The following is a 13,422-nucleotide window of genomic DNA, read 5'->3' on the forward strand; positions in this document are numbered from 1 at the left end:
TCTACTCACCAGTTTCCTGGGGGAAAGGTATTCATCCATAAGTAGCTCTCCACCACCCTTAATCAGCGGACGGGGATTTAGGTTACCTCGCCAACTCAAGTCAGTCACCCGGATTGCAGCTGAAGCCGGACGAGAAGCTCTGCCAGGATTCCTCTTCAGTTCCATCTTGATATGCTTTGAATATAAGGATAACAAATAGGCTGATTTTTGCCTGTATTTATTAGCAAAAATATTTATTTTTAGTAAACGCTATTTTGATTCTTGTCACAAGTTAGTGCCTATAGAGACAAAGGATTCTCTAATCAGAAACAACTCAATGCAATGCACCACATCAGATGTATTCTTCTTTTTCTTCACCCTCATGAGCTATCATAGCCCTGCCTTGTCCAGCCTACGACGAGCTTTTACAGCAAACTATCTTTTGCAGCTGTACAAGAAGCCAATGGCATACCTACAGCTTCCGATACCCATCCCCTCTTAGAAATGCCAGCAGCACACAGCAAAACTCTGCTGGGCTTCAGGCTGCAAATGTCAGCACCAGGAGACATCATTACTTCTCTCCAGCCCTGTGAGCTTTGCCCGTAGGCAGCACATATAGCAGCAGTGTACATTTCCTTGCCTAAGGTAAACATACATGCGCTGATACTGAGGTTGCTCAGGCCATGGCTACTGACTGCTAGTTCTGAAGGGAGCCTTGGAAAAAAATAAAGTATAATTTAAACAGAGCTGTGTATGCCTTAAGTGAGGAATGAAATCCAGAGTTTGAAGACAAAACACTTCAAAAGTGTTTATTCTTCCTTTTCTGAATCTATTCCTTTTACAGAAATATTAACGATTAGCTTTGAACTAAGAGACTAAGCATATGTATACCAGCTCGAGTCAAAAAGCAGTCAGCTGTACCCAGACGGTACAAGCATTGCTATGATTTATACAGCTATTTACTATTACTTGGCAGCAAGGAAGCATCACAGCTGGAAACACTGCTGTATCAACAACAGGCTAGACTACAAAAAGCCTCCTCATTCAGCTAAGAGACACCTGCAGTTTCCCCCCCAATTCTCCACTGTGAGGCAATACCTTTTCTTAGTGCTGGAAAAGTAATTAAATAATCAAGCTAATTATAACTGGCTGATGAGGTTTCACTGGTGGCTGAGAGCTGAGAATTACCACCTTCTTTACTCAGAGGGTGGTGAGGCACTGGCACAGGTTGCCCAGAGAAGCTGTGGATGCCCCATCCATGGAAGCATTCAAGGCCAGGCTGGGTGGGGCTTTGGGCAACTTGGGCTGGTAGGGGTTGGAATTAGATGGTCTTCAAGGTCCCTTCCAATCCAAACCACCTTGTGATTCTCTGATGACTTTTCTCACTACTCATATCCAGTCAAAAGCCTTCATCTCCACCCAGGCAAGAGAAATCCGAAAGACTCAGTAGTCAGAAAAAAGTAGTAGCCCTTATCTGAAGAAGAACAGCTAACAATCCCCCAAATCTCTCCCTGCAGTACCTCCCTGCATTAGGAAGAGAGGAACCAAAATATTCTTCCTCAGGAGTCACTGCATGTACCTGATAAGCATTCCCAAAGATGAAACTGGCCTCTTAAGTGTGCTACTTCTGAGCCATCACAAAGTTCGTTTCTCAAAGATATAAAAGGACACATTCTTCAGAGACAGACAACTTTTTTTCAATCTTTCTAATGGCTTATAAAATAAATACCACAAAACGAGCTGAGCAGTGGTGCATGCAGCTTCTAAAACCTCAGCATGCCCATAGTAGTACAACTACCACACTTCTTTCCATTAAGAGGAAAAAGTGATCTCACAATACCATGTTTCTTACTTTCTGGGGAAACAAAACCAAACCTATCAATTTCTAACATGTTTCTTCCTCTGAAGAATTCCATAGTTTCTGGGTTTCTTTCCTCTCTGTTCTTCAGAGCACATAGTTATGGTGTAGCCACCACACTGAGTTGTAACAGTCATCAGTTGTCCAAGGAGATTCTAAAAACTTACATGATATGAAGGTCTTGTGGTGTTGCCTTTATTTCCCTAAGAAAAATAAATTTTGCTCAATAACTGGCTTGGATTAGAATATCTGCCACACAAATGCTGCAATACTTTGACAATTATAAGAGACTTACATTGGATCATGTGTAATACTGTTGGCTCCTCCTAATTCAAGCAGTCATTATTATCCAGATAATCCTGTACATTACTGGAGCCAAATGGGTCAATAGTCAGAAATTACTGATGCAACATGAGTGCAAAACAGATGAGAAGAGCAAGATTGTGTAAATTTGGGCTGTAAAGAGTTAATACACTTGCATAAAACAAATTATTTTTCTCCTTTCTTCAGCCCATCGCTATTACACTTCAGCATGCCCTCCAATCTTTGAAATATGTGTTGATACAGCACTTACTTACGCGTTGACAAGCAGATCAATTTGTGGCCTAAGACCTGAAGTAACACTTCCAATTCTATACTTCCTGCTATCGATCCGCTGCTTGTAATTATTGTAACAATGGATTAGAAAGGAGAAAAGTATTTTCATCACAGATTGTCTGGGATGAAATTGAGGTACTGTCAGCAAACAAAGCTAATCTTTTGAACGTGCTTCCATCACTTCAAAACATCCTCAAAACAAGGGATAGGGAAAAGTTAAGATTGGTACCTCAACGTTAGTTGATGCCTCAGGGGAACAGCTCACAAGGGCCTGCGTTGTTATTAAAGGGGTCTGAAAAGTCATGAACCTGAAGATGTACTCCCCAGAGAAGATGGCTGCGTTGGATATACTTTGGATATATATGAATGGTAGCGCAGAACATTCCTGCAAGACTCTGGGAGACCAAAAACAATGAAAGCTAACAGAACCTAACACAAACCTTCAGAGAAATAAACGGGAAAGCAAAGCAATGCCAATGAGTAGATGGAAGACTTGGGTAATAGCAGAAATTTGTAGGAAAAGGAGGGGGGCCTACCCTGCACGTGAACATTGAGAATAAAACAATGAAAGAAGACGGTGAATTAGTGTTTGCGAGATTTGCATCAGGGGTCTCGATTTCGCAGGCTCTTATGCATTGATAACTAGGAGCAGATAATCAATGAGTGCAGGAGAAATGAATGACCAGTGAGCTGGAAGACCCCGGATCCAACAAGCAGCTTATCTGCCAGCTTCCTCCACCGCTGCCGCTCTCCCTCCTGCAGAGAGCACGATAACGCTAAGCTATTCAATTTACGGGTGCGTTGTGAAGCTCCACTAAAAACTGTATGACACTTTCAACATACATAGATTAGCCAAGCTAAGAGAAATTATTATTAAAATTAAATGAGCCTTGGAACAACATGTTATTAGAAATCCCTGCAGAATACTGTAATTTGCTAGAAAAATTTGGCAGAGAAGAGTTATTTGATGTTCTTAGGATCCAACAAACTGGTAAAACTCCAAGACTTAATTGTCTTCCTACAACATTTATCTAAGAGTCAATGATAGAATTGTGAATTCTTCATTAAATGTGTATTAACATGTGTTTCGAATACAGCAATTGCCAGAAATGTCTGACTCCGTATTATTGAAGTCTTCCTTAAAGTCTGGGAAATACCCCGTGAATGATGTGACTAGGCATTATAATTTCTAATGCAGCCTTCAAGATATTACCTAAAGAGCTTGTCTAAACAATTAGGCTACTGTTGTTTAAAAACAAACAACAGTAATCAACCAAGATTTACCCTAGGAGAGATGTATAAATCTGTGCATTAAAGACGTACTGGGAAATGAAATAAAAAGCAAAGTCCCCAAGGTCGAGGGAATATTCAGCATACTCAGTTTACCATTTGAAAGCCCCCAACATGATTGTTGTAAGTTTCTGCTGCCTCTAGCAGCTCTGCAGGCATTGCATTGATGCCATCACACGAGCCACCCAGCCCTTTTGGAATACCGAGTCACCTGGAAACAGAAAACACATCAATCTTCAGCTAGCCTTCAGAGACACCAAGATTATCTCACAGCCCATATGATTTTAGGCAGGAGAACAGGAGCCCAGGAGAGTGGGTTTCTACCTCTCTTTTTTCTGCTGTGGTAGAGATGAAACACTTTCCTGGGCTTTTACAGATCCTCTTTCCCAGCTCCTAGCAAATTCCTATTGATTTCATTTCTTCTTGCCTAGCCCCAAACAAAGGAGGATAACATCCCCCACAGAAATGAATCTCTGCTCCCTTAAGCCAGTTTCTAAACCACCATCCTCTTCTGCTCTTTGGCTACCCATGGCTTCCTAAAGCTCCTCTCTACAGGGAGGAGCGTGTCATTTCAGGTAGGGTACCACAAGCTGTATGCCCTTATCTTTATGTCACCAGCCGAAAAATTCTCCAGAAGAAAAAACATCTCAGAGCCATTTTACCACCCCTTCACGACAGGAAACTCGCACTGCAGGCTTTAGTTTCTGCTGCCCTGTTTTTGTTTAATCCAGAACCAGAAGTTACAGCAGGGGCCATACTTACCGCAAAGGATTTGGTGTTCACTAAGGATTTGACAAAGGTCTGGGTTATAAGTCCTAAGGGAACTGTGAGTGTCCTTTTAAGTGTAATTTTGTGCAAGTGCACTACAGATAACCTCTTCTGGAAAATAACTGTTTGGGCAGCTGGAATTTGCTATGATGTCATCAGGAAACTACTGTTACAATAATCCACCCCTAATGGCAAAAACAGTTCCTGCTCCATTTATGCGATATAAAGCATTCTGCAACACAGCACTCTGCTTTAGCAGGTGCAACTTTAAAATGCTGGAAAATAAAACATCTGACTTGGTATTAATGTGAATCTTTTTTTTTTCTCATATATGAGTAGATGATATTGTTTTAATCATCTGATTTTGTTAAACAGAAGGAGGTAATGCCTACTTCAGCAATGCTGCTGTAATATTAAGTGATCACATAAACACTATATAGTGTTCATAAACATTCCATTTATATGGCCCTTTTAAGAAACGTTTTTATGAGAATGCTGAAATATCAAGTACAATTCTCCTCCCATTCAACATCTTTCAAAATTCACCAACTTCAATGACATTGAATGACTCAAATGCTTAAAATGGTGGCTTTATTTAATCTTTCAGCCAGTTTGAGGCCTTGGTTCAAGCAACCAAACTTGCACATGAAGCAAACATATTGACCCTCCTTATTTATGGTGTTACAAGCTGTACAAGCACCCAGTGGTCCCTTGGTATTACATGTAAATCCTGCTCCAGAGCTGCCATGGCCATGGTGGGTAAGCCTCAGGATCTGCATCCCACTTAGTCCTCAGGAAAAGGTCTTGGAAGCTTCCTGGTCTTTGCATTCTTCCATGCACAAAGCTGAGCTCAAACTGCGCTGTCATCCAAAGAAGTAGTGGCCCTAGAGAGGAAAGCCCACACTACAAACCCAGACTGGCTTTGAGACGACACTCTTGAGGTAAAAGGTGTTTCATATTCTTCCAAAACAGAGCAGTAATAAATAAAAAGGCAATGCATTTAAATGCCACCAGTTCTTCCTTTATATATCTACAGATTGCATCTATTAAAAAAGCTAGATAGGTAATACTTTCCCACATCCTGCCAAAGAGGTTGTAAGGTGATGAGAAATTTTTATCACGTGTGCTGGAAATGCCTCTAAATTAAATCACTCTGGAACCAGCTTGTCAAATGTTGTGATAGCAGGATAAAAAGCACATTGCTCTTTATTATACGTGCTGTTACGTGTCAAAGACACTCCCAAAGTCCATTCAATTGTTTTTAGTTTTAGAGCTTTGTGGCAGGAAGGGATCAGCGGCAACATCTTACTGGCTACGAACATTCACTGATACCTGCTGTGGTGCAAGTGGTTATGCGCTTTGAATGAACGTGGCTATGAATGCTGAACGAGCATGGATTACCTAAATCCTGGGCTGAAATTGCAAGATGCCCTGGATACATTTTTTCTTATAATTTTCTTTTGCAAGGAAATGTCTCAAGAGGCTCTTCTGCTTTCTGTCCTCACCCCTCTCCACAATCAGCATAAGAGGAGAAAAGCAAGGGGTAGGATGTGGAAACAGTAGGTTAAAAACAGACGTTGTGGAAAAACAGCACACCCAAGGTGCTGCCAGGAGGTCTCCTACGATTGTTTTCGGCAGTGGAGGAGACAAGAAGAACCCGTCACCATTTTACCTTTCATCAACACCTTAAATGTAACAGATATCATTGGAGACAAAAATTGGGGAAAATAATTATTTTTAAGCAATCCTTAACATTACAGTTTCAGCTTTGTTAAAGTAAATTATTCTTTTTAATTATTCCCAATGTACAGATATTAATTTGAACCATAGTACCAGCCTAAATGAAAGCTTTCATAAGAAAATGCTTAATATTTTTCTCTTTGGACCTTATTTCCAATATCCTATCTTATTTCAGAAGACAGAATGCACAGATACGTGCATCCTCTCAGAATGAATTAAGATTTGGTCTCAGGTTTAACACTCCATTGATTATCCTAATATCCATCAGATATTCTGTAACCTTCAAAGGACAATAACCCAAGCAATTATTTTCTCTGAAATGTCAGCCACGTCATTTACCTTCCTAGCATTCAAAAGGACCAGTATTCTCACATAACAAGCAAATATTCAACAGTTACTTAAATTGCAGATACGAGGTATTTTACTGTAGTTGTGATGCTCTGAGGACATAACAAAGCAAGATTTTGTAGAAAGAGTATCTTTATTAAGAGCAATACGGTTAAGAAATCACAACCAGTTTTGGGGTACACAGGGCCATCTTGAAGTGTCAGGCAATTATCTGTGTGCTACATGCTCTCCAAGCTCCAAAAGGAAAAGCTAACTCAGCACCGTTGTTTTAAGGCCCTAATCCTGAAGATTTACATGAATAACTTTACACCTAGTGAAAAGCGAGTACCCAAGTAAAAATGTTCATCACCTACCTCACTTAAGACAGAAGTATTTGCTGGTATCATTTAAGGTATTAACAAAGGCTTTCCCACAAGGCCCCCAAAATAGGTATTTCTTCTTTACAACACCTCTACGACATGTGGTCTACGAGCAGGCTGACGGTCCCTGTTCTAATTAATCAGCCACGGCATGCAGAGGGAGTCTGGTTAACAAAAAGTCCCACGGGTAAAGGTAAAAGTTGCCCAGCTGTTTCTTGTTTAGTTTCTGATTTGACTAAGACAACTTAAAAACATGAATCCCAGCATACTGCTTCTGAGCTGGGCTGCAGAAAGGCAGCCAGACAACCCTCAGTGCCCAAGATCAGCACTGCACATCCTTCAGTCTGTATTCCAGTCTGAGTACATTAAAAGAAAAATTATCTTCAGGGATCTCTCCACTTAAGATGTTTAACATCTGGAAAAATAAACAATACTGTCTAAATACACAGGCTGCAATATATATTTAAAAAGTAAGAAGCAGCGTGACGAAAACATATTTTAAGGGGGAATAAAAAATAATCAAGATCTGAATGCGTGGCTTACAGCTAACTCATCATTCAAGCAACCATCTCATTGAATTAGTGCCAGCGGGTGAGGTTTTTGGATATCTTCTATTAGCACAGAGCTAGGTATTTAATAAATACAGCTTTTGTCAGTGATTAAACGCATTTGCCAGCTGATTTGTCTTGATCCTACCATATTCTGCTGGTAGCCATGCTGTGCAAGTAGTTTGAAATTCACTCTCATCAGTTGCAGAGGATTAAAGCGCAAGTTTGTATGTCCCACAGAGAATTAAAATTTCACTGAAAAATATTATATACAAGGCAATGTCAGTGTTGCAAAGACAAGGGACAATATCAAGAAGGAAAGTGTTCCCTTGCATTGCAAACATACTTTTTGGTTTAGTGTTGCCCTAATTATCTTGTCCTGTTAAACAAAAAACCTTCTCACTCTGCATAAATGTTGCTTTTAGCCTAGCCCTACTGTCTTTGTCTGGGGCTTAATGCAAGAGACTTTAACATCAGTTGATCCTCTCCCACCTGAAGAAGCTGAGTGACCTGTACACTGGTGTCTCTCCAATGCATTCCCCATTTTCTCCTTTATGTCCAAAGCTCTTGTAGGCTCTCTCCGTTCATTAGAATAAAACTGTCACAGTGCTGCTCTGTTTTCTGAGACACAAAGTAAAGAGATGCATCCACTACTGTCTCTCTGCACAGGTGAATGATGTACCAGGGAGGAGCAAAATACCAGATCAAGCTTACAACATCGCTGCTTGTTGTCAGGCTAGTCTGGCCCCTGGACCCAGGACTTAAGGTGACAGTCTAAAGGTGCCAAGAAGAAAAACTGTTCTTGGTCTTCAAAGCGTTTTTATTATCCACCGTTTAGAAGCGTTCCCAGATTCCATCTCAGAAATGGACAATAAAAACAGACATTTTTTTTTCCAGCTACTGTTGCACTGCTTTTATGAGCCCTTTGAAATCCAAACTTCTATGCAGGATGAAAATGCATCACATATAGCATTTCTGAGTTTTAAAGTGCTCTGCTGCCCCTCAACAATTTTCAGCCCGTTTTATTAGGTAATTAAACTGATTGAAGCAAGAGATTCCATGGCATGCGAAGCCATTCAAAGAGTCATTTTCAATGCTGGGATGTTTCCGATTTCCATGTGTTGCTCACATGGGGTATATTGAATGAGAGGAAACCAATTCTAATTTAACTCATAGGAAAACACCAAGCAGTGCAAGACGGTGCAGGAGCTTATTTAGTAACACCCAGCCCTAAAATTTTAGCAAGAGCAGACAACTTACAGTGCAAAGGACTTTATAAAATCAATTTAGGCTACTAATTAGGTTGTGTTATAACTGTCATGCTGGGTCGAGGCAGAGGGCCAGCTAGCTACTCTAGGCAGAAACAGATGCTTAAAAAAATACTATCAGAAACAGAAGTAGTTCCAAGCAATCCTTCCTCTGACATATTGTCTTCATTTCTGGCAATCAGCTAGTTAGTAACATCCCGAGCCAAAAGGTGTATTGTGTTTGACAGCCAGGGAAAATAATTAGGGAAGCAGTTATTTGTCACGTCTTACGGCAAGCAGTCATCCAACGACTATGGATTAACAAAAAGCAGTTTTTAAAAAGGAAAAAAGGGTATTTTTGCACCGTATTTGTTTAGATTGTAGATGTTACTGTCATGGGTTGTTGTGAAGACTAAAATTATAAATGAAGTCACAAATGGTTAGACACAATTATGGACAATCTATTCATCTATCCACACCATTCCTTAGTTTATACATTTTTTTGCATCTTTTTTCTAGCTGAAGAGTCTTATTTTATTTTGTCTCTTTTCCATTTCTCATCTTTGTTCTATTTCATGGAACCAATTTCAGTTCTGCCATTTACTTTCCAAGGTCAGAACTGCACATAAGATTCAAGATACAGGCACAGAGACAGGACATGAATTCATAGTCTTTTCGATTCCTTCTCTTAGAAGTTTTAACACTGTTTCTTTTTGACCAGCTGCAAGATGATATTTTCAGAGAACTAGCACAGTAGCTGAATGCTCTTTTCCAAGAAGCAGTAATTTATTTCAAGCCCTCCATTCTATACACCTTTCCTCGCCATGTTCATTGCTTTGAACCTGGATGGATTCTCTATTAAAATAAAACAAAAACATACCCAAACATTACTTATACTAGTAACATTAAAAAAAGAGAAACCAAAGTAGTGTTAGAACTCAATGCTGAAAAATTAAAACTCAAGGTGCAAAAACTGCAGAATAAAGAATCAGAGTTTGTTATACTTCAAATCTTTCATGTGAGATACTACAATAAAAGAAAAGTGCTTTCTGAATTTCTTTTTTTTTTAAAAAAAATAAAAAATAATAATAATCACATAATGCTTCTTTGAACTGGCCAGAGTCTACAATCTTTTCCTTTTAATACAGATAAATTAGCTTTTATTATATCTGTCACAGCAAATCTGGACTTATGATTTATATTATAGCAGGGACTTGCAGTCCTACTGATATAAAATAGGTTTCCCTCCCAAGTGTTTTTTAAGCCAACTTAAGAATCTACTGAAAGTATAAGGACACTAACCATTTTACTAGCAAATTAAATTTACACATTAATTTCTCTGAGAAGCTCGTGAATTTTCTTACTTAAAAATGACCTATTCATAATTCCTCCTGAATAAATATTAAACCATTCACATTAGTGACAAATCTGGCAATCCCAAATTTATGGTCTATCACATAATGATACTATTTTGCAGAATTAAATTTTATACTACTTCAAACTTGGAAATTAAGTGTGTTTCTTTAACCATGCCCTTAAGAAGCTTCAGTTAAATAAGTACACACACACTAATAGTAATAACAATTAATCACCCTACTCTCATACTAAACTCACATTGGTCTTGCATTGAATCTGAATCCTGCTTTCAGATGGAATCAGGTCCCTAGAGTTGAGGAAAAACAGGCTGATGATTTCAAAGGGCTGAGGACGGAGTCTGATGTTCTCTCTTCCACTGACAGCAGTGTACAACTGAATTAACAAACTGCCATAGGTGTATGTACCCACTTATCAATCTCTTGAGGTAAGACCTACAGGAATGTGCAGGCATGCAGTTCCCACTCTTCACTGCACAGCCTGCAGAGGAGCACAGGGCACTGACCGTTTTTCTCTCACTAAAAATGGTACACACTGTCTGAAGTTTCATCTCCCTACCCATGTTCTCAGTATTAAGGCCAACAGAGAACACATAGACCAGAAAAAACATAATAAAAAAAAAAAATCTGTTAACGACAGCAACCCTGAGCTCTGACATATCTGAACATTTCATTTTTAATGAAAGTTCTCTTGTGCAAATTATTTGTCAGACAAAACACATAAAATGGAGAAATAAAATAAATGGGAGCCTTTTTTTTTTTTTTTTTTTTTTTAAGTACTGAAGCATTTTCAGTCTTTTATACATTTTCAGTTATTTTACCTTTTCCTTCAATGGCACTGCTGCTCTTTCTCTTTTGCTTTCCATCCCACTGCTGTAGAGGCTTTCATTGAGTAGTCAGTCATTCATCTCCATTTATCTTCAATGACGCATTTGCTTATAGTGCAATTTCTTGTTTCATTACTCCATATCCTGGTTAAACAACAGTAAGAACATGGTCTTAAAAAAAAAAAAAAAAAAGCAAAAAACACACACACACAAAAAAAAAAAAAAAACACAACATGACACAGACTGAGCATTCTACAGTTAATAACACAAAGTACTTCATCAGCTAAAACAGAAGATCATGCTCCATAGGTCTGAAAAGTGTAACAGGACATTAAGATCTACAGCCTAGAAGAGCTTAATGAAAGTGTAACTGAAGTTTCCCAAGGAAAACATGAGAACATGAAGGATTTAGTACAGAAGAATCTACACATGTACAAAAAGAACTTATTTGCTGAACAATTATTTACTCAAAAACCAGTCATTTCCTAGCCTCTAAGAATAAGCAGAATCTGTTACAGAAAGCCTTGGCATCAGGCTGTAACAGGTAAAAGGCAACACTGAATATATTTTCACTGTATCATGCACCTGAAAATGTTGCCTTGCAAAAGCAGTTGGAATGAAGAACAAACAGGTGAAGAGAAACATATTTATCACGGAATGGTGATTTTTCCAAGCAAATGCTACAGGTTAGGTGCAGAGCCATGACAGCACAGGCTTTACTGACAGGCTGATGGGAGAGCTTGAGCTATTCAGTTCAGTACATTTACTGTCTATTAAAAACTACGGGCAACACCTGCATCATAAGCCTCTTCCTTGTAGCGGGTTCCTCCCTAAATCACTCTCTGTATCACATATGGATCCTAAGGTAGGGAACATACCAGGAGCATACCAAGAGCACACAAGGAGCCCTTTCTGCAAGAAACTGAACAAGGCTTCAAACCCATACGAAGATGCTGCGTTTTTATAAACGATGCCTACTCAGCCATCATTTGCAAGTTGTGTCTTTCAGAAGGAGCTGAAAATTATGGAAAAGCTCAACATAAAAAAAACTCAGGGATACTTCCACAACTTGGAAGCGACCTGGGCTGTTCATTCACCGAAATCTTTTTCTACCGAAGCGTGAAACACCAAGGCACGGTTAGGCACAGCCGGCTCGCCACCAGCCCCAAACAAACCTTTTGCTACAGCAACGCCAGCCTCGGAGCGTGCCAGATGCAGCCCAGCCGACCAACTGAATCGCTACAAAAGCCCCTTTGAAAATCTTTAACAGCAAGCAGGCATTTAGCAGGTTAAGCCCTACCCCTCACAGCCTTCTGTCGCTAGTTAGCGCAAAGTAGTTAATAACAAAGCACAAACCCCGCCCCGCGCCGCTGCCCGGCTGCTCCGGGCTGCCACCCCCGCGACCGACCGAGGCACCAGGAGCCGGGGTTGCCTCCCCCGGCGTTAGGAGCTGCCGAAACCGGGCTGAGCCGTGAAACGAAGGGCCCCGGAGCCTTCCCTGGGAGCCGCCTCGCCCGGCCCCGCGGCAGGGCCGGCCCCTACCTGCGGCCCGGGGCCGGCCGTCACCCGGCAACCGCCCGCCGCCGGGTAGGCCCCGGGCACGGCTGGCAGGGGGCCCGTTGCGGGCATTAAGGAAAAATTAGGGGGTTGTTGGGGCATGGCTGTGCCCTTCGGGATCTGAAGGCGGCTTTGCAGACTGGCACGTGACTGGGAATCCTGTAAAAAGGGGTTCTGCCACCCCGCTGGCTACCCTGTGCACCGCTAACAGCTCTCCCAGGGCTGGTTACCCCTCCAGCTCTCAGTGCTAAAACACACACAAAATAAACACCAACAACAAAAAAATTAATAAATAAACCCAAGAAACAAACCAATGAAACAAAGCCTAAATTTCCACAGCAGAGTGGCCAAAAAGTTTAGACATTTGGTTTGTCATAATGTGGGTCCAGCAGACGAGTTCCAACTTCCATTGCTCTGTCGGTGCAATGCTCGGGTGAGCAGCAATGCACCATTCAAACCCATTCACCATCTCCTGGGTGGGCAGTGCTAGCACATCATCCTGTTACTTTTCCACTATTCAGCCCCTGGTATGAAAAAAGAATACTTACTAATTCTGGGGGGAGCTGGGGGGGATTCTCTGGGACATTCCTAAGTATACCATCTGAATGTTTCACAGACTTTCCAAAGCAAATCTTTGTACCACGTATGTTAGGCATGATGGCATGTTTCTGCTGAACTAAGAGCTTGGGAATGAAGACACAGCCATTAGTGTTAAGTACGCACCCAGGGCACAGACAGGCCAGTGTATGGGATTAACTTCCTGCCATTCAACAATTTACCAGGCATCTGCAGGGTCATCGTAACTGACCATACTAATAGCCCTTCCACTCTCTGAACCAAACTTGTTTACTTTGCCTTAATATGATTTATTTGAAAAAGCGAGGGAGTAAAGCACAATACAGACAGTTTTCACAGCTCCACTGAGAAGGAG

The 13,422-nt window shown here is 40.7% G+C and overlaps 1 protein-coding gene across 18 annotated transcripts in view; it reads right to left on the reverse strand.

Annotated features, from left to right (window-relative positions):
* LRRC56 (leucine rich repeat containing 56) overlaps positions 1–13,422 on the reverse strand; it is a 60,922-nt gene that overhangs the window by 46,955 nt on the left and 545 nt on the right. For 2 of the 18 annotated variants that reach the window (XM_084520250.1, XM_084520243.1), the window contains exons 1-4: positions 12,110–12,233; positions 11,813–11,949; positions 10,929–11,078; positions 10–174 (exon numbers count right to left, since the gene is read on the reverse strand). In XM_084520250.1, coding sequence (XP_084376376.1) covers positions 10–174; positions 10,929–10,973 — 210 coding nt within the window. In that variant the 5' untranslated portion in view covers positions 10,974–11,078; positions 11,813–11,949; positions 12,110–12,233. The other 16 variants (XM_084520252.1, XM_084520248.1, XM_084520254.1 and 13 more) reach the window with 15 other exon arrangements.

This window comes from Aythya ferina (assembly GCF_964211825.1).
Source record: "Aythya ferina genome assembly, chromosome: 5".
Classification (NCBI taxonomy): Eukaryota; Metazoa; Chordata; class Aves; order Anseriformes; family Anatidae; genus Aythya; species Aythya ferina.